The following is a 22015-nucleotide window of genomic DNA, read 5'->3' as shown; positions in this document are numbered from 1 at the left end:
TTGATCTATATTTCTGTTTTTGTGCCAGTACCAGACTGTCTTGATTACTGTAGCTTTATAGTATAGGCTGAAGTCAGGGAGCCTGATTCCTCCAGCTCCACTTTTCGTTCTCAAGATTGCTTTGGCTATTCGGGGTCTTTTGTGTTTCCATACAAGTTATGAATTTTTTTGTTTTAGTTCTGTGAAAAATGCCAAGGGTAGTTTGATAGGGATTGCGTTGAATCTGTAGATTGGTTTGGGTAGTATAGTCATTTTCACAATGTTGATTTTTCCAATCCAAGAACATGGTATATCTCTGAATCTATTTGTGTCACCTTTAATTTCTTTCATCAGTGTCTTATAATTTTCTGCATACAGGTCTTTTGTCTCCTTAGGTAGGTTTATTCCTAGGTATTTTATTCTTTTTCTTGCAATGGTAAACGGGAGTGTTTTCTTGATTTCACTTTCAGTTTTTTCATCATTAGTGTATAGGAATGCAAGAGATTTCTGTGCATTAATTTTGTATCCTGCTACTTCACCAAATTCATTGATTAGCACTAGTAGTTTTCTGGTAGCATATTTAAGATTCTCTATGTACAGTATCATGTCATCTGCCAACAGTGACAGCTTTACGTCTTCTTTTCTGATTTGGATTCCTTTTATTTCTTTCTCTTCTCTGATTTTTGTGGCTAAAAGTTCCAAAACTATGTTGAATAATAGTGGTGAGAGTGGGAAACACCTTGCCTTGTTTCTGATCTTAGTGGAAATGGCTTCAGTTTTTCACAATTGCGTACAATGTTGGCTGTGGGTTTGTCATCCATGGCCTTATTTTGTTGAGGTAAGTTCCTGCTATGCCTACTTTCTGGAGGGTTTTGATCATAAATGGGTGTTGAATTTTGTCAAAAGCTTTCTCTGCATCTATTGAGATGATCATACGGTTTTTCTCCTTCAGTTTGTTAATATGGTGTATCACGTTGACTGATCTGCGTATACTGAAGAATCCTTGCATTCTGGGATAAACCCCACTTGATCGTGGTGTATGATCCTTTTAATGTGCCGTTGGATTCTGTTTGCTAGTATTTTGCTGAGGATTTTTGCATCTATGTTAATCAGTGATATTAGTCTGTAGTATTCTTTTTTTGTGACATCTTTGTCTGGTATTGGAATCAGGGTGATGGTGGTGGTCTCGTAGAATGAGTTTGGGAGTGTTCCCCCCTCTGCTATATTTTGGAAGCGTTTGAGAAGGAAAGCTGTTAGCTCTTCTCTAAATGTTTGATAGAATTCGCCTGGTGAAGCCATCTGGTCCTGGGCTTTTGTTTGTTGGAAGATTTTTCGTCACAGTTTCAATTTCAGTGCTTGTGATTGGTCTGTTCATATTTTCTATTTCTTCCTGGTTCAGTCTTGGAAGGTTATACCTTCTAAGAATTTGTCCATTTCTTCCAGGTTATCCATTTTATTGGCATATAGTTGCTTGTAGTAATCTCTCATGATCCTTTGTGTTCTGCAGTGTCAGTTGTTACTTCCCCTTTTTCATTTCTATTGATTTGATTCTTCTCGGTTTTTTCTTGATGAGTCTGGCTAATGATCAATTTTGTTTACCTTCTCAAAGAACCAGCTTTTAGTTTTATTGATCTTTACCATCATTTCCTTCATTTCTTTTTCATTTATTTCTGTTCTGATCTTTATGATTTATTTCCTTCTGCTAACTTTGGGGTTTTTTTGTTCTTCTTTCTCTAATTGCTTTAGGTGTAAGCTTAGGTTGTTCATTTGACATGTTCCTTGTTTCTTAAGGTAGGATTGTATTGCTATAAACTTCCCTCTTAGAACTGCTTTTGCTGAATTCCATAGGTTTTGGGTCATCGTGTTTTCATTGTAATTTGTTTCTAGATATTTTTTGATTTCCTCTGATTTCTTCAGTGATCTCTTGGTTATTAAGTAGTGTATTGTTTAGCCTCCATGTGTTTGTATCTTTTACAGATTTTTTTCCTGTAATTGATATCTAGTCTCATAGCATTGTGGTCAGAAAAGATACTTGATACGATTTCAATTTTCTTAAATTTACCAAGGCTTGATTTGTGACCCAAGATATGATCTATCCTGGAGAACATTTCATGAGCACTTGAGAAGAAAGTGTATTCTGTTGTTTTTGGATGGAAGGTCCTATAAATATCAATTAAGTCCATCTTATTTAATGTATCATTTAAACCTTGTGTTTCCTTATTTATTTTCATTTTGGATGATCTGTCCATTGGTGAAAGTGGGGTGTTAAAGTCCCCTACTATGACTGTGTTACTGTCGAATTCCCCTTTTATGGCTGTTAGCATTTGCCTTATGTATTGAGGTGCTCCTATGTTGGGTGTATAAATATTTACAATTGTTATATCTTTTTCTTGGATTGATCCCTTGATTATTATGTAGTGTCCTTTTTGTCTCTTGTAATAGTCTTTGTTTTAAAGTCTATTTTGTCTGAGAATTGCTACTCCAGCTTTCTTTTGATTTCCATTTGCATGGAACATCTTTTTCCATCCTCTCACTTTCAGTCTGTATGTGTCCCTAGGTCTGAAATGGGTCTCTTGTAGACAGCATATATATGGGTGTTGTTTTTGTATCCATTCAGCCAGTCTATGTCTTTTGGTTGGAGCATTTAATCCATTTACATTTAAGGTAATTATCGATATGTATGTTCCTATTACCATATTCTTAATTGTTTGGGGTTTGTTATTGTAGGTCTTTTCCTTCTCTTGTGTTTCCTGCCTAGAGAAGCTCCTTTAGCATTTGTTGTAAAGCTGGTTTGGTTGTGCTGAATTCTCTTAGCTTTTGCTTGTCTGTAAAGGTTTTAATATCTCTGTCAAATATGAATGAGATCCTTGCTGGATAGAGTAATCTTGGTTGTAGGTTTTTCCCTTTCATCACTGTAAATATGTCCTGCTACTCCCTTCTGGCTTGCAGAGTTTCTGCTAAAAGATCAGCTGTTAACCTTATGGGGATTCCCTTGTATGTTATTTGTTGTTTTTCCCTTGCTGCTTTTAATATATTTTTTGTATTTAATTTTTGATAGTTTGATTAATATGTGTCTTGGCATGTTTCTCCTTGGATTTATCCTGTATGGGACTCTCTGGACTTGACTATTTCCTTTCCCATATTAGGGAAGTTTTCAACTATAATCTCTTCAAATATTTTCTCAGTCCCTTTCTTTTTCTCTTCTTCTTCTGGGACCCCTATAATTCGAATGTTGGTGTGTTTAATATTGTCCCAGAGGTCTCTGAGACTGTTCTGAATTCTTTTCATCCTTTTTCTTTATTCTGCTCTGCAGTAGTTATTTCCACTATTTTATCTTCCAGGTCACTTATCCATTCTTCTGCCTCAGTTATTCTGCTATTGATCCCTTCTAGAGAATTTTTTTTTTTTTTTTTTTTTCACAGAGTATAGCAGCTGTTTATTTGTATGGTGGCTATGACCCCGTTCCCGCGGCGCTGCCCCTTCCTGGGTTCTCTCTCTCTCTCTCACACACACACACACACACACACACACACACACACACACACCCCACAGACTCGCACACGGAACATCAAAACAACACAACCAGATGACTGAAAAGCTGAGCTGGAAACAAGAAGAGAGAGGAAAGCAGAGTGAAAGGAAGGATGGGCCAAGGAGCAGCTGAGAAGAGAGACGGGGCCAAAGAGGGGAAGTTTCCCATCAGGCAGGAAATAACCGGTCCTGGGCTGAGCCTAGCAGGACTCCTGCTCACCCCTCCTCCCCGGAGGAGCTCAGGACAACTGAATTGAATACGGCAGAGGAGCCAGTTTCAAATCCGGACAGCCCAGTGGAATCTTAGGACGGAATATACAACTTGAACCTGAAACTAAAGACTCTTCTGTATCTTCTGTACATTCTAAGAGATTTATTATATGTATGGAGTTGTGTGTACTGAGTACTGAATACATGTATAATATGTACTTGATCACTCAATTGCATGTGTGTGTATACAGATATATAGAAATATACATATATTTACTGTATATATATACACACATTTACTATATATATATCTACACACATACACACACAGTTACTCTATGTATGTATATACAGTAAATGTGGTACACATATATCAGCTTGGGTACCTTTGTGTAAGAATGTTTCTATTCCTTCAGTGTTATGTGACCTCTCTCTCTCTTTCCCTCTCTGTCTGTAGTTCTTTGAGAGCTATCAAGACAGAGAAAACATAGGTGAAAATTAAATAATAGAGACAAAAGAATCTTTTTTTTTTTTTTTTTTTTAATTTATTTTTAACATCTTTATTGGGGTATAATTGCTTTACAATGGTGTGTTAGTTTCTGATTTATAACAAAGTGAATCAGCTATACATATACATGTGCTCCCATGTGTCTTCCCTCTTGCGTCTCCCTCCCTCCCACTCTCCCCCTCCCACCCCTCCAGGCTGTCCCAAAGCCCCGAGCTTATATCCCTGTGCCTTGCGGCTGCTTCCCCCTAGCTATCTACCTTACTACGTTTGTTAGTGTGTATATGTCCATGACTCTCTCTCGCCCTGTCAAAACTCACCCTTCCCCCACCCCATATCCTCAAGTCCGTTCTCCAGTAGGTCTGCGCCTCTATTCCTGTCTTATCCCTAGGTTCTTCATGACATTTTTTCCCCTTAAATTCCATATATATGTGTTAGCATATGGTATTTGTCTTTGTCTTTCTGACTTACTTCACTCTGTATGACAGACTCTAGGTCTATCCATCTCATTACAAATATCTCAATTTCATTTCTTTTTAAGGCTGAGTAATATTCCATTGTGTATATGTGCCACATCTTCTTTATCCATTCGTCCGATGATGGGCGCTTAGGTTCTTTCCATCTCCGGGCTATTGTAAATAGAGCTGCAATGAACATTTTGGTACATGACTCTTTTTGAATTTTGGTTTTCTCAGGGTATATGCCCAGTAGTGGGATTGCTGGGTCATATGGTAATTCTATTTGTAGTTTTTTAAGGAACCTCCATACTGTTCTCCATAGTGGCTGAACCAATTCACATTCCCACCAGCAGTGCAAGAGTGTCCCCTTTTCTCCACACCCTCTCCAGCATTTATTGTTTCTAGATTTTTTGATGATGGCCATTCTGACTGGTGTGAGATGATATCTCATTGTAGTTTTGATTTGCATTTCTCTAATGATTAATGATGTTGAGCATTCTTTCATGTGTTTGTTGGCATTCTGTATATCTTCTTTGGAGAAATGTCTGTTTAGGTCTTCTGCCCATTTTTGGATGGGGTTGTTTGTTTTTTTGTTATTGAGCTGCATGAGCTGCTTGTAAATTTTGGAGATTAATCCTTTGTCAGTTGCTTCATTTGCAAATGTTTTCTCCCATTCTGAGGGTTGTCTTTTGGTCTTGATTATGGTTTTCTTTGCTGTGCAAAAGCTTTGAAGTTTCATTAGGTCCCATTTGTTTATTTTTGTTTTTATTTCCATTACTCTAGGAGGTGGGTCAGAAAGGATCTTGCTGTGATTTATGTCATAGAGTGTTCTTCCTATGTTTTCCTCTAAGAGTTTGATAGTTTCTGGCCTTACATTTAGGTCTTTGATCCATTTTGAGCTTATTTTTGTGTATGGTGTTAGGGAGTGATCTAATCTCATACTTTTACATGTACCTGTCCAGTTTTCCCAGCACCATTTATTGAAGAGGCTGTCCTTTCTCCACTGTACATTCCTGCCTCCTTTATCAAAGATAAGGTGTCCATATGTGTGTGGGTTTATCTCTGGGCTTTCTATCCTGTTCCACTGATCTATCTTTCTGTTTTTGTGCCAGTACCATACTGTCTTGATTACTGTTGCTTTGTAGTATAGTCTGAAGTCAGGGAGCCTGATTCCTCCAGCTCCTTTTTTCGTTCTCAAGATTGCTTTGGCTATTCGGGGTCTTTTGTGTTTCCATACAAATTGCGAAATTTTTTGTTCTAGTTCTGTGAAAAATGCCAGTGGTAGTTTGATAGGGATTGCATTGAATCTGTAGATTGCTTTGGGTAGTAGAGTCATTTTCACAATGTTGATTCTTCCAATCCAAGAACATGGTATATCTCTCCATCTATTTGTATCATCTTTAATTTCTTTCATCAGTGTCTTATAATTTTCTGCATACAGGTCTTTCGTATCCTTAGGTAGGTTTATTCCTAGATATTTTATTCTTTTTGTTGCAATGGTAAATGGGAGTGTTTTCTTGATTTCACTTTCAGATTTTTCATCATTAGTATATAGGAATGCCAGAGATTTCTGTGCATTAATTTTGTATCCTGCTACTTTACCAAATTCATTGATTAGCTCTAGTAGTTTTCTGGTAGCATCTTTAGGATTCTCTATGTATAGTATCATGTCATCGGCAAACAGTGACAGCTTTACTTCTTCTTTTCCGATTTGGGTTCCTTTTATTTCCTTTTCTTCTCTGATTGCTGTGGCTAAAACTTCCAAAACTATGTTGAATAAGAGTGGTGAGAGTGGGCAACCTTGTCTTGTTCCTGATCTTAGTGGAAATGCTTTCAGTTTTTCACCATTGAGGATGATGTTTGCTGTGGGCTTGTCATATATGGCCTTTATTATGTTTAGGAAAGTTCCCTCTATGCCTACTTTCTGGAGGGTTTTTATCATAAATGGGTGTTGAATTTTGTCAAAAGCTTTCTCTGCATCTATTGAGATGATCATATGGTTTTTCTCCTTCAATTTGTTAATATGGTTTATCACATTGATAGATTTGCGTATATTGAAGAATCCTTGCATTCCTGGAATAAACCCCACTTGATCATGGTGTATGATCCTTTTAATGTGCTGTTGGATTCTGTTTGCTAGTATTTTGTTGAGGATTTTTGCATCTATGTTCATCAGTGATATTGGCCTGTAGTTTTCTTTCTTTGTGACATCCTTGTCTGGTTTTGGTATCAAGGTGATGGTGGCCTCGTAGAAGGAATTTGGGAGTGTTCCTCCCTCTGCTATATTTTGGAAGAGTTCGAGAAGGATAGGTGTTAGCTCTTCTCTAAACGTTTGATAGAATTCACCTGTGAAGCCATCTGGTCCTGGGCTTTTGTTTGTTGGAAGATTTTCTAGAGAATTTTTAATTTCATTTATTGTGCTGTTCATCATTGTTTGTTTGCTGTTTAGTTCTTCTAGGTCTTTGTTAAACGTTTCTTTTATTTTCTCCATTCTATTTCTAAGATTTTGGATCATCTTGACTATCATTATTCTGATTTCTTTTTCAGGTAGACTGCCTATTTCCTCTTCATTTGTTAGGTCTCTTGGGTTTTTGCCTTGCTCCTTCATCTGCTGTGTATTTCTTTGTCTTCTCATTTTGCTTAACTTACTGTGTTTGGGGTCTCCTTTTCGCAGGTTGCAGGTTCATAGTTCCCATTGTTTTTGGTGTCTGCCCCCAGTGGCTAAGGTTGGTTCAGTGGTTTTTGTAGGTTTCCTGGTGGAGGGGACTAGTGCCTCTGTTCTGGTGGATTAGGCTGGATCTTGTCTTTCTGGTGGGTAGGTCCACATCTGGGGTGTGTTTTCAGGTGCCTGTGACCTTATTATGATTTTAGGCAGCCTCTGTGCTAATAGGTGGGGTTGTGTTCCTGTCTTGCTAGTTGTTTGGCATAGGGTATCCAGCACTGTAGCTTGCTGGTCGTTGAGTGGAGCTGGGTGTTGGCGTCGAGATGGAGATATTTGGGAGATTTTCGCTGTTTGATGTTATGTGGAGCTGGGAGGTCTCTGGTGTACCAATGTCCTGAACTTGGCTCTCCTACCTAAGAAGCACAGCCCTGACACCTGGCTGGAGCACCAAAAGCTTATCATCCACACGGCTCAGAATAAAAGGGAGAAAAAAAGAAGGAAAGAAAGAAAAAGATAAAAAAAAAAGCTATTAAAATAAAAAATAATTATTAAAAAATTTTTTTAAGTAATTAATAAAAGAAAGAACAATCAAACCAAAAAAACAGATCCACTAATGATAATAAGCACTGAACACTATACTAAAAAAAAAGAAAAAAAAACGGACAGACAGAACCCTAGGATAAATGGTAAAAGCAAAGGTATACAGACAAAAATCACACACAGAAGCATACGCATACACACTCACAAAAAGAGAAGAAGGGAAAAAAAAAATATATATCGTTGCTCCCAAAGTCCACCTCCTCAATTTGGGATGATCTGTTGTCTATTCAGGTATTCCACAGATGCAGGGTACATCAAGTTGACTGTGTAGATTTAATCTGCTGCTCCTGAGGCTGCTGGGAGAGGTTTCCCTTTCTCTTCTTTGTTCCCACAGCTCCTGGGGCTCAGCTTTGGATCTGGCCCCGCCTCTGCATGTAGGTCGCCTGAGGGCATCTGTTCTTCCCTTAGACAGGACGGGGTTAAAGGAGCAGGTGATTTGGGGGCTCTGGCTCACTCAGGCCAGGGGGAGGGAGGGGCATGGAGTGCGGGGCAAGCCTGCAGCGGCTGAGGCTGGCGTGACGTTGCAACAGCCTGAGGCGTGCCGTGTTTTCTCCCAGGGAAGTCGTCCCTGGATCACGGGACCTTGGCAGTGGTGGGCTACACAGCCTCCTGGGAGGGGAGGTGTGGAGAGTGACCTGTGCTTGCACACAGGCTTCTTGGTGGCTGCAGCAGCAGCCTTAGCATCTCAGGCCTGTATCTGGAGCTCCCTTAAATGGCGTTCTTAATCCCCTCTCCTCGTGCACCAGGAAACAAAGAGGGAAGAAACAGTCTCTTGCCTCTTTGGTAAGACTCCTCCAGACTCCTTCCCGGACTCCCTCCCGGCTGCCGTGGCACACTAGCCCCTTCAGGCTGTGTTCACGCAGCCAACCCCAGTCCTCCCCCTGGGATCTGACCTCCGAAGCCCGAGCCTCAGCTCCCAGCTCCTGCCCGCCCCGGCGGGTGAGCAGACAAGCCTCTCGGGCTGGTGAGTGCTGGTTGGCACCAATCCTCTGTGTGGGAATCTCTCCATTTTGCTCTCCACACTCCTGTTGCTGCGCTCTCCTCTGTGGCTCTGAAGTTTCCCCCTTCCGCCCACGAAGGGGCTTCCTAGTGTGTGGAAACCTTTCCTCCTTCACAGCTGCCTCCCACTGGTGCAGGTCCCGTGCCTATTCTTTTTTCTTTTGCCCTACCCAGGTACATGGGGAGTTTCTTGCCTTTTGGGAGGTCTGAGGTCTTCTGCCAGTGTTCAGTAGGTGTTCTGTAGGAGTTGTTCCACATGTAGATGTATTTCTGATGTATTTGTTGGGAGGAAGGTGATCTCCACGTCTTACTCTTCCACCATCTTGAAGGAAGTTCATCCAGCATAACGTTTTAAGGTTTATCCATGTTATAGAATGTGTTAGTACTTCAATCCTTTTCATGGTTGAATAATATTCCACTGTATGGATTTACTTCTTCTTGCTTATCAATTCATTAGTTGATGGACATTTGGGTTGTTTCCATTTTGGGACTATTATGGATAACACTGCAATGAGCATTAGTGTACAGGGTTTCTAAAAAAATATCTGTCATCTTTATTTCTTTAATTGAACTGAGCATTTCTTAAAAAACTGGGTTATCTTTTTTTAGTGTTTTAAAAAAAATAACCATTTTATTGTCATATAATTTATATACTATACAGTTCACCCATTTAACATGCACAATTCAATGGTTTTTAATATAGTCACAGAATTGTGCAACCATCTGCCTTTACCTCCAATAAATCTATCATTCTCTCACCTATTGCCTTTCAACCACAAACTCCACTGTTTCTGACAGCATCCTCAAGCTTGAACTTTTTCACACTTTGTTGCAAGTCAGTTCCTTTGGGAGAGATTCAGAGTTCTCTATTCTATGGTTTTCTCCCACTCCCAGGCAAAACTCAGAGGTGTAGCTCTGGTGCTGGGGACAGGGACCATGGTGTCCACTACTTTCTGAGTGACATACCCACTTTAGGTGCTGAATGCTTCTGGAAGGAGGGGTATTAGCCGCAGGTCCTCTCGGCTTGGCATGGAATCTCCACTTCTAAACTGGAGCAAGGACAATCAGTGCCCCAGTATTCTCAGTGGTGCCATACTCAGTATAGTGTACCCATCCCACGAGTGGGGGCTGAATGGAAGAATGAAGGCCCCACTTCTCACCCACACTCCCCTGGAATACAGCCCTACCATCAGATACCTAGGAGGCAGAATGAGAAACACTGATATCCTGCCTCTCACAGGAAGACAGCCCTCCTACTGGGAGCTGTGGGGAGACGGAACTCTAGTTATTTAATTTACCAGTCTAAAGCAAAGTTTCCATCTTACTGATCTAGGAGCAGAGAAGGGAGTAGTCTTGGTTCAAATATCAAGGACTTGCCGTTCCTACCAAGACTTCAGTATATTTTCTTAAATAATGTTTCTCCATTTGTTTTGTACCCTCAGTACCACTTCCAGAGAATTGAAATGTTCTCTTTTAAATAATTTTCACCAGTTTTTCTGGGGAGCAGGGCTGCAGAGCTCCTCATGTTGTCATGCTGGAAGTGGAACTCCTGAAGCTCTGATGTACAGGTATTTTGAGTGGACATATGTTTAAAATACTCTTGGACATGTATCTAGGAATGGAACTGCTGTGTCATTTAGTAACACTACTTTTCTACGATTTTACACACTGTCCTTCTAAACACTGAGACTACAAGGAGAGTCAGAATTTTCTCTGAGCCAATCACACAAACCTGTGTTTAACACTGTTTCTTCCACTTACAAAGACGGCCATGTGGAGACAGAGCATTCTGTATGCCTTCTATTTGGAACGTGCGATGCACCACTAGCTAGAGATGAGCAGCAAAATTCCCCTCCCAAACCCTGATCTCCTTCATGATAAATAATACTCTCAATGAAACAAGGGGCTTGTTAAAATGCTATACTGTCTGCTCTGTCTCAGATTTTGTACTGTATAATACAACAGGTGTTCACTGAAATTAGAAGTATGCAAACGTTTTCAAAGACGGTAAAATTTCTAAAGAAGAGTCTGGGGTCTATCTCTGGATATTCTTCACTGAAGAGGTGTTATTATCAAGTAAGGGTATTTTATATTAACATAATACAACATTTTTCACTAAAGCAAGCTTGGAAGCAGAGATGAACATTTTCAACATCAAAATAACGTGGATTAAAACAAAATATGCATCAATTTTTGAGATAAAACAACATTTCAAAGAGCTGTTTGAGCTTTCAGCTACCACTTTTCTGCCCTCATATTCTTTAGGATATACACTGTACTCACTTCTCACACTAGTTAGAAGTACTTAGGTAGAAGCATGTGAGAAGCCTGCCCCAAACAATCACATTATAATGACAAATACACAAACATACACGCACCCCATCCTATTTATACTAAAAACCCCTTCAAGGGCTTCCTTGGTGGTGCAGTGGTTGGGACTCCGCCTGCTGATGCAGGGGACATGGGTTCGTGCCCCGGTCCGGGAAGATCCCACATGCCGCGGAGCGGCTAGGCCCGTGAGCCATGGCCGCTGAGCCTGCGTGTCCGGAGCCCGTGCTCCGCAACGGGAGAGGCCACAGCAGTGAGAGGTCCGCAAACAGCAAAAACAACAAAACAAACAAACAAACAAACAAAAAAAACCCTTCAGGATAGAACTATAGTCACTATTCTGCATATTCCCAATAAGCTTATTAAAGCATGCTACTCACAGGGAGGACTAAATACGTAATATTTCAAAGCAATCGCTGGCAGTAAGGCTGATGAGACTGAAAACGAAAGGATCAGTGATCTGATCTCTTTGCCCAGAGATCAGTTTACATATTCTAGCAGAAACCTGAATAGGAGAAAGTATGCTGACCCTTCACCACTTGATATTTAATAAGTTGCATTTAATACTGGAGTCTGATTGAATGAAAATTAAATAAACTTAAAACTATTTGTCTGGGAGAAAAAAAACAACAACTAGACTGAAACATGTCAGTTTTTAATCATTTTATCATGCCCAACCTCAGCTATTGGCTGGAGTTTGTTCTTTAGCCATGATATAATCAAACTGATATAAAATAACCATATATTTTTGTAAATGTTGATTTAACTGATAGGAAAGAATACACTCTTAATTTGTGAACATAAAAGTATAACAAACACAAACTCGTAAACAAACTAACCTTGAGGTTCACTGACCAACACCAAGCATTTTAATACTCCTGGGAGGAGCAGTTCAACCTCGGAAACGTCAATGTTAGTTTCCTTAACAAGTTGGAGGATGAAGGCCAGAATGGATGCTAAGCGAGGAGGGAGCAAGGATCCTTTAAACTCAAAGTAGGATTTCCTGAAAAGAAGCATAATTTTATTTTTCCTTCTCTTTAAAGTTTTAATAGAGCAGAATCAAATGTCATACACTTTAAAGATACTGGCCTATTTTAGCTCCCAAATTAGTAAAACACAATTTTTAAAATGTATATTTTACCATGTTTTCTTCAAACCTAAGATTTTTAACGCAATGACTGCATATCCTTTTGGCGTGCTATAACGGCCAAAGCAGAATACAGATACAAACAAAATATAAAGCAACCTGGTCTTAAAATATACTTAATCAAAATCTAATAAAAATCTAACTTTGTAATATAAGCTTGATCTCTATCAGCTCCTCAATGATGCAACATTTTCTCTAACGTCAAATTTGCGTAAAGATTCTCTCCTCATATTTATTTATTTAGGGATTTGAAAGGGGGTCTTATTTTTCCAAATAAATAAGAGGACTATACTAGAAATCATCTTCCCATTCCAGCCTACCTCCTTCCTTCCCTTATGAAGTAAAAGAATCAGAGAGGTAATTTAGAATATAATATCTTCTCTTAAAGCAGGACAATTTTTAGCATTCGGACTCAACAGAGGTCATAAAGATAATTTATCTGATTCATTTTTGTATCTCTACCTCTTAGAACAGGTCTCAGCTCATAACAGGTGTTCAGTGTACTTTTTTTAAGTGAATAAATGAAAGTGAAAATTGTTCAGTTTCTAAAAAGTCAAGACAATATGAATAAGTGTCAGATATAGCTAAATCTAAGCTAGATATCTAAATATACTTGCAAAGCAATAATAATTTGCCAAAATGGGGCATAGAAATCACTAAAGATTATAAATTCCTTAAGGGCAGAACTATGCCTTCATCATTTCTACTCTATACAATGACTTCCAACAAACATTACATATTACAAAATTCATTCACTCTTTGAGCGGCAAGCGCTTTTTATCTGTTTTGTTTAATAATGAATTCCCAATGCCTAGAAAAAACATTTATTTAGTACATGGTGTGCCAGGTACAAGTCTAAGAACAAGAGTGTAAAATATGGTTTCTGAAAGCATGGGGTTCACTGTTCAGTGGAAAAGTTAGATTAAAAAAAAAAAAGGACAATTATAATACAGTGTGACAGGTGCTCTGAAAGATAATCCCAGAATTCTTAGGAATTCAGTAGAAGAGGCCCTAAGATGGGGAACTCCAGGAGTAGAAAAGCTTGGAATAGAGGAAGTCATAGGAGGCAATCTCTATTTCTTTCCTGAGTGTTTAAAAAGACAGAAAAAGGAATTGTTATGTGTTTAGGTATTCAACTAGAAATCATAAGAAAAACATTTTTTACTGTATACAAAGTAAATAGGAAAGTCAAGGAAAGCAGCCAAGATCCTAAACACTGGGCTTTAACGACTTTAAGACCTTAAGGATTCGATTTCACTTCAGCACTTGTCGTTTGGTTTGTACTAAAATTACCTATGCAATGTCTCAAACACAGTGGTAGCGTACTGTAATCTTGTTGGAAATTCAGACACAAGTTAGGCAAAAATATCATGATTCTGTGAATTGAATCATCAAGAGCACGTGACTCCAGAAGAAGGAAAGAAGCATCATGGTACACTGAGATATTAGGTGTAGGTCTCATAAAGTCTAGGTCGTATTTAGCCCAGAGGGATGGCATTTTAATGGAGAAAATGGTATGAACAAAGCTGTGAGGTAGGGAGATGTAAAGCATTTTGGGGGGTGATAATTAAACCCATCTCATTAGGGCTTGTAACAATATATGATGCCATATGTATTACATTTGGAAAAGTTAAGTGACAGATCACGGAGAGCTAAGGAGTATGGAGTTTATTCCACAAGTCAAAAAGGAGTGAATAAAGGTTTGAAGGCAGGGAACTGTCATACTGGAACAATATTTTAGGAAAAGTAATCTGGGGGAATTGTTTAGGTGGGACTGGAAGAAAAGACAAGAGATAAGTGAAAGTAGTTAGGACACTGGCAATAGTCCAGGTATAATGTGATAAGAGAAAAGACGTGAAAAGGGAAGGAAACAATCATTTGCCAAATGCTGGAAAAGGGGAGGGAACAAAGAATGTAAAGCTTTCAAACCCGAGTAACAGAACACTAGCAACACACAGAAAAGGTCGGAAGGCAGAACAGATCTTAGACATGGGATTCTGTCATGTGAGGTGATGGATAACATCAGGACATTAAAGCTACCAGATCATTAAAAACACAGGAAAGAAAACCAGACAAGAATAATCTATATCACCACAGCATCTTAAAGTTTAAAAACTAATTTCGTGTGAAGCTAAATACCTCATGAAGACAAAAAAAAAGATAACTTCTACTGTTATAGATAATTGGAGTTTAGTAGAAAACCTAAGAAGTTTCATTGATTCATCTGCCTAATAATAAACTGAGTTATTAAGACAGAGTAGACTAACAAAAATAGGACTTCATATTGCTTCCTTTTTCATATTAGCATTTATCTTTTCACTTAACCATCTTTTATTAAATACAATTACTTCATTTTGTACAGTACAAAATACAATTAGTGTTTATCTAATGAAAATATATATATACCTTTGGGACATATATAAGAAAAATAATAGCTACATAGAGAAGACAAGCAATATAAAGAGCACTGTCTTAGGCTGACAAGTCATTCTGGTAAATTCTTAGATAATGCTTCTCAAAAAAGTTTCTAAACTCAGTATCCTAAGGATTGCCAATACTTTTGAGATGCTTTGTTATTTTTTTATAGAGAATAAAAAATTGTAAATACCACCTATTTTTAATATTTAGATGTACCTTATGACTTGTACAATGCATTTCTTTAGAGATGACATCGGTGGAACAGTGGCTGAGTTTCTCAATGCCAACAAAACAGGATGTTGTCCAAGACCTAAAACATGTGGTGAAGCTGGAAGAAACCGCCCGATATACTGCTCAATAACATTCCCTAGTAACTGAGTCAAATAGGCATTTGGATTTTGAGACTGACAACACACGATACACATGCCCTACAGGAGAAAAAAAAGAGAGAAATACTGAAAGGTAAAGTTAAAAAAAAAGATTTAGGAAGTTACTAATTTTGTTCCAAGCATTTATATCAGAATTTGTAACTTACCACAATCAACAAGAACAACTTCCATCATCAACAGGTAATGTTTGTATGAAGCTCAGGGAGCAGCTGACCTTGGGTAACACCTATGCAGTGGTACCTAACCAAGCATACATGTATTGGGGGCACACCCAGAGGAGGCAGGGGAGAAGAGTAGGAAGACAGATGAAGCTTCCTTCTGCCTCTCATCTTTAGAAAATTTCACCACCACACTCATCAGCTACATATATATGTATTACAAAATTATAAAATACATTTTAGTCTATTTTTAAACTTATGGTACTGGTCATTTTGTCTGACTAAGACTATAAAATTTATGCTAAAAATTTTCAATGTTAAGAAACGTGATAAATTTTAAAAAAATAACAAAAGGAGAGAAATGCAGAAGATTAAGACTCAGAATAATGACAATTTATTTTGAGGTTTTTATATGTCAGGCACTGTGCCACATGCTTTATATTCATTATTCCATTTAAATTTTTCAAAAAACAGCCCCACTGACTTAGTGTTATTTTATCTCTGATTTTACAGCTGGAGAAATTGAGGTTTAGAGAAGTTAAGAGTTTGATCAAGGTCATACGGAATTCACAATGTCTTGTTATATGTCTGCTGATTTAATCCCTTCTATTTATATAGAAGTTAATGAGATACTTCCATATGGACTGCAGTATTTGATACTTACAAACAAACCAACACCCTGAGAAATAAAATTCTTTCCTGCTAATATTACTAAATATTGCATTTTACTAAATAATCACCAACAGAGCAACAAATTATGCTCTAAAAGTTCATTTATAATTTGGTACTTTGTGATTCACAATGTGGTTTTTTCCAGAGAAATAATCAGAAATGACTGTCATGTCTCCATTTTAACTATAAATGGTATTTACCCAATAGGAGATTTTGAAAGTTTATTTCTAATGAAAAATAGCACAGAGCTGTTAAAAACGTAAGCACTTGAATAACAACTGAAAAAAAAAAACAAAAAACCAATGGACTCCCCCACCCCTACAGAAGACAGATGAAGAAGAGGGAAAGCTCTGTTTGAGGAAAAGCATGTTATATCAGAAGAAGATAAAGTAATAAATGGATACTTTTAAAAAATTCTAAAGAGAAGAGCTTATACCTTTAAGAAATCAAAGATATAGCTCCAAGTCAGTTCTGCCAAATGGATAACTTACCAAAATTTTCAACTTAGGAAGTTTATAAGAATTCTTATTAAGTGGACTGTTTTGGTTTCAGAGGGCCGCATGGAGCAAGCACTCCACACTGCGATTGACATAAGCAGCCACCATGGAATCTAGGAAGTGTTCTATTTCTGTTACTCTACAACACACACTCAGCAACTTTGTGACTGGAGATCCTAAATGTTTCTAAAATCTGCTGTGCACCTGTATACCCACTGCCTTAGTTCAAAACCTTCAGATAATGAACTACTCACTACCTTCCAAGTCTCCAATCTAACCTCCACAACAACCTAAACGTTGACCAGAATCACCTTTCTAAAAATGTAAATATGGTATGTCACTCCCACTTTTTTGCCCCAAATCCATCAACAGTCTCCATGTATTACAAGAACAAGTCCAAACTTCTTACTATGCCACACAAAACCCTTCACTATGTGGCCCCTCCTGTATGAGCCTCCAGCCACACCAGAATTATTTGCTTTTTCCCCATGTGTCATGTTTTCTTATAGCTTATGCCCTCTACATGGTGCTCCCTCTGACAGGTACAGTCCTTCAACTCCTACCCACTCTGCTCTTTAACACCTAATATCCTTTACTTCAGCTATCTTCTCTTGCATCTCCTCATCCCAGTCTGGCTGACGGATAGCTGAGGCCTCTAAGGAAAATACTGAGCACACTGCTGGGAGTGTCTCTGCTGGTTGGTCTCTTCTATCAACTTTAAGTTTCTCGAGGGTGGAGCTTTTGCCTCTTCCATCTTTGTATTCAGAGCCCAAACCAAAAGGAATTTTAAACCTGTTCAATGGAAGTGCAACATCACACATGTACATTAGGATTACAATGTATGGTTTTGATATCTGCAATTAGTAAACTGTTTTAAGGCAGGTGTCAGTTTTTTTTTTTTAACTTTTAAGTAGGCACACTTACTATACCTGGAGATACAAAGGAAGACTCTTCTGAATTGCAGTCAACATAGGTGCAGGCAGCTCCTTCTCTTGCTGTAATACTGTATGTGGCAGCAGTAAACAGTCTATGATCCGGAATAGTAATTTTTGGGCTTTAGAGGTGGCAAAGATCTGTGCCCATGATTTCACAAGAGTTCCTAACACAGAAGAGCAGTAAGAAATTATGGTTATCTTCTAACCAGAAAATTTTGTCATTCCACTGAACAAAAGTATATTTATAACACGTAGGACCAAGTTAAAGTTGGCAATAGGAAGAAACATGTATTAAGAGTCAAAAGACTTACGTCAAGTATTTCACTAAAGAGACAACTCTCTGAGTTCTGGGCCAAGAAAAACATACATTTCCTGAGCAACTGGCATTTAATACATACACACAATGTGTGGTTATACATTATGTGAATATATAGATTGAATGTTGCAATTAACCAGATCTCTCTTTTTGCTTTGGTTGCTAGGAAACTCAGAGGCAAATTTATAGTTTATATTCACTTTTCCCTGGGTTTCATCATACTACTCTCCATTTTATTGATACCCTTATTTCTTCATATTTTACATTAAATTTACAGGCTGTCTCAACCCAGTTTGCAACAAGAAGAGGTATAACTAAATTTAATTGTTAAAGCAGGAAAAATGATTAGCTGTAACATCTTGAAGCTATCACTTAACCTCCTGGAACTTCAGTTTTTATAAGTTTCAGTTATTTAACATGAGCAAAAAATGAATTTAAATTTTGATTCAGAAGAAGAGAAACAGGGCTTCCCTGGTGGCGCAGTGGTTGAGAGTCCGCCTGCCGATGTAGGGGACATGGGTTCGTGCCCCGGTCCAGGAAGATCCCACATGCCGCAGAGCGGCTTGGCCCGTGAGCCATGGCCGCTGAGCCTACACGTCCGGAGCCTGTGCTCCGCAACGGGAGAGGCCACAACAGTGAGAGGCCCGCATACCACAAAAAAAAAAAAAAAGAAGAGAAACAGACTGCTTTACTACATGAAATATATTATGGTTGCTTTGATGATGGGAGTCTGTCAATTGCTACATTTAATGATAGTAAAACTTATCAAATGAGCACCTTTTGTTTAATAAAGTAATTAAGAGCGGATATATACTTTCCTTTAGAGTATATTACTGCAATTGAGGTCTCCTTTACTGAAAAATATGAATTTAAAAGGAGAACATTAAGTACTTGTCCAAACAGCAATGGTACATGTGCTGCATAAACTATATTTTATTATATTTTATATTTTATTCCATCTTAGAAAAGCAAAAAAGATGATAAAATTCAAAGTCACTTCCATAAAACAAAAAGTTTAAAATTCAAGCTCTGAAGGAAAACAAAAATATGCTTATAGAAGGATATACAGATGTTTTAAAAAAAAAAGAACCAAACTAATAATCACTTCTAAGAACAACAAGCAGCAACATTAATCTTCTGTTGTAAAAGGAAATACAATAATCAATCATAAAGAAACACAATGCTCACTTAGCAATATTTTAAATAATGCTGGCTTCTCATTCTTTCAGTGAGTGAGAAATTTGAGAATGACAGCAATGTAAGAAAAGCTCACATTCTAAGCAACATTAGTATACCAGTAAGACGAACTGCCATCACCATCAACATTTGAAATGATTCGTATCACTCTTAAGAGTCACACAGGTATTAACTTATAACGGAGCAAGGAACTTCCAACCCAAAACGCATCATCTACCCTTGTATTTTATCTTGTGCGATGGTTAAAACACTTGGCTGAAGACCTTAAGTTTTATGAGTTCAGAGAAAGTAGAGACGACACATTTGTTTTACTGCAATATCAAGCCCCTACTTTGAAAGTTTCAGCAAAGAACGTTCGGGTGTGTAGGAAATTAATAATGCAAAGAAAAAGAAAATTTTTAAGTAAAAAAACTTTGAGAAAGGTTTAAATACAGAGTGGCTTTGTAAGAAACCTAGTATTTTTCCTGGCTATAAACTATGACTTATTTACTGATAAAGCTGAAAATATGGAAAACTTGTGGGGAACAACTCCCACAATTCAAAGAGAGCCACACTAGCTTTTTTATTTTTATTTTTTTAACATCTTTATTGGAGTATAATTGCTTTACAATGGTGTGTTAGTTTCTGCTTTATAACAAAGTGAATCAGTTATACATATACATATGTTCCCATATCTCTTCCCTCTTGCGTCTCCCTCCCTCCCACCCTCCCTATCCCACCCCTCTAGGTGGTCACAAACCACTGAGCTGATCTCCCTGTGCTATGCAGCTGCTTCCCACTAGCTATCTATTTTACGTTTGGTAGTGTATATATGTCCATGCCTTTCTCTCGCTTTGTCACAGTTTACCCTTCCCTCTCCCCATATCCTTAAGTCCATGCTCTAGTAGGTCTGTGTCTATCCCCGTCTTACCCCTAGGTTCTTCATGACCTTTTTTTTTCTTCCTCAGATTCCATATATATGTGTTAGCATACGGTATTTGTTTTTCTCTTTCTGACTTACTTCACTCTGTAAGACAGACTCTAGGTCCATCCACCTCACTACAAATAACTCAATTTCATTTCTTTTTATGGCTGAGTATTATTCCATTGTATATATGTGCCACATCTTCTTTATCCATTCCTCTGTTGATGGACACTTAGGTTGCTTCCATGTCCTGGCTATTGTAAATAGAGCTGCAATGAACATTTTGGTACATGTCTCTTTTTGAATTATGGTTTTCTCAGGGTGTATGCCCAGTAGTGGGATTGCTGGGTCGTATGGCAGTTCTATCTGTAGTTTTTTAAGGAACCTCCATACTGTTCTCCATAGTGGCTGTATCAATTTACATTCCCACCAACAGTGTAAGAGGGTTCCCTTTTCTCCACACCCTCTCCAGCATTTATTGTTTGTAGACTTTTTGATGATGGCCATTCTGACTGGTATGAGATGATATCTCATTGTAATTTTGATTTGCATTTCTCTAATGATTAATGATGTTGAGCATTCTTTCATGTGTTTGTTGGCATTCTGTATATCTTCTTTGGAGGAATGTCTATTTAGGTCTTCTGCCCATTTTTGGATTGGGTCGTTTGTTTTTTTGTTATTGGGCTGCATGAGCTGCTTGTAAATTTTGGAGATTAATCTTTTGTCAGTTGCTTCATTGGCAAATATTTTCTCCCATTCTGAGGGTTGTCTTTTGGTCTTGTTTATGGTTTCCTTTGCTGTGCAAAAGCTTTTAAGTTTCATTAGGTCCCATTTATTTATTTTTGTTTTTATTTCCATTTCTCTAGGAGGTGGGTCAAAAAGGATCTTGCTGTGATTGATGTCATAGAGTGTTCTGCCTAGGGTTTCCTCTAAGAGTTTGATAGTGTCTGGCCTTACATTTAGGTCTTTAATCCATTTTGAGTTTATTTTTGTATATGGTGTTATGGAGTGTTCTTTTTTTTTTTTTTTTTTTTTTGCGGTACGCGGGCCTCTCACTGTTGTGGCCTCTCCCGTGCTCCGCGGCACGTGGGATCTTCCCGGACCGGGGCACGAACCCGCGTCCCCTGCATCGGCAGGCGGACTCCCAACCACTGCGCCACCAGGGAAGCCCTGGAGTGTTCTAATTTCATACTTTTACATGTACTTGTCCAGTTTTCCCAGCACCACTTATTGAAGAGGCTGTCTTTTCTCCACTGTACATTCTTGCCTCCTTTCTCAAAGATAAGGTGACCATATTTGCGTGGGTTTATCTCTGGGCTTTCTATCCTGTTCCATTGATCTATATTTCTGTTTTGTGCCAGTACCATATTGTCTTGATTATTGTAGCATTATAGTATAGTCTGAAGTCTGGGAGCCTAATTCTTCTAGCTCCATTTTTCTTTCTCAAGATTGCTTTGGCTATTCGGGGTCTTTTGTGTTTCCCTACAAACTGTGAAATTTTTGGTTCCAGTTCTGTGAAAAATGCCAGTGGTAGTTTGATAGGGATTGCATTGAATCTGTAGATTGGTTTGGGTAGTATAGTCATTTTCACAATGTTGATTCTTCCAATCCAAGAACATGGTATATCTCTGCATCTATTTGTGCCACCTTTAATTTCTTTCATCAGTGTCTTATAATTTTCTGCATACAGGTCTTTTGTCTCCTTAGGTAGGTTTATTCCTAGGTATTTTATTCTTTTTGTTGCAATGGTAAATGGGAGTGTTTTCTTAATTTCACTTTCAGATATTTCATCATTAGTGTATAGGAATGCCAGAGATTTCTGTGCATTAATTTTGTATCCTGCTACTTTACCAAATTCATTGATTAGCTCTAGTAGTTTTTTGGTAGCATCTTCAGGATTCTCTATGTAGCGTATCATGTCATCTGCAAACAGTGACAGCTTTACGTCTTGTTTTCCAATTTGGATTCCTTTTATTTCTTTTTCTTCTCTGATTGCTGTGGCTAAAAGTTCCAAAACTATGTTGAATAATAGTGGTGAGAGTGGGCAACCTTGTCTTGTTCCTGATCTTAGTGGAAATGGTTTCAGTTTTTCACCATTGAGGGTGATGTT

General features: G+C 38.2%; 1 protein-coding gene across 3 annotated transcripts in view; it reads right to left on the bottom strand.

Annotated features, from left to right (window-relative positions):
* The window catches only part of MMS22L (MMS22 like, DNA repair protein), a 153121-nt gene that overhangs the window by 9424 nt on the left and 121682 nt on the right, over nt 1–22015 (bottom strand). For 2 of the 3 annotated variants that reach the window (XM_032651496.1, XM_032651494.1), the window contains exons 20-22: nt 17483–17652; nt 15054–15265; nt 12112–12275 (exon numbers count right to left, since the gene is read on the bottom strand). In XM_032651496.1, coding sequence (XP_032507387.1) covers nt 12112–12275; nt 15054–15265; nt 17483–17652 — 546 coding nt within the window. Of the gene's footprint in view, nt 1–12111; nt 12276–15053; nt 15266–17482; nt 17653–22015 lie in introns of those variants that run through there. The other variant, XR_004352559.1, reaches the window with a different exon arrangement.

The sequence above is a fragment of the Phocoena sinus genome, chromosome 12, assembly GCF_008692025.1.
Source record: "Phocoena sinus isolate mPhoSin1 chromosome 12, mPhoSin1.pri, whole genome shotgun sequence".
Classification (NCBI taxonomy): domain Eukaryota; kingdom Metazoa; phylum Chordata; class Mammalia; order Artiodactyla; family Phocoenidae; genus Phocoena; species Phocoena sinus.
This window is presented reverse-complemented; position numbering and strand designations above follow the sequence as displayed.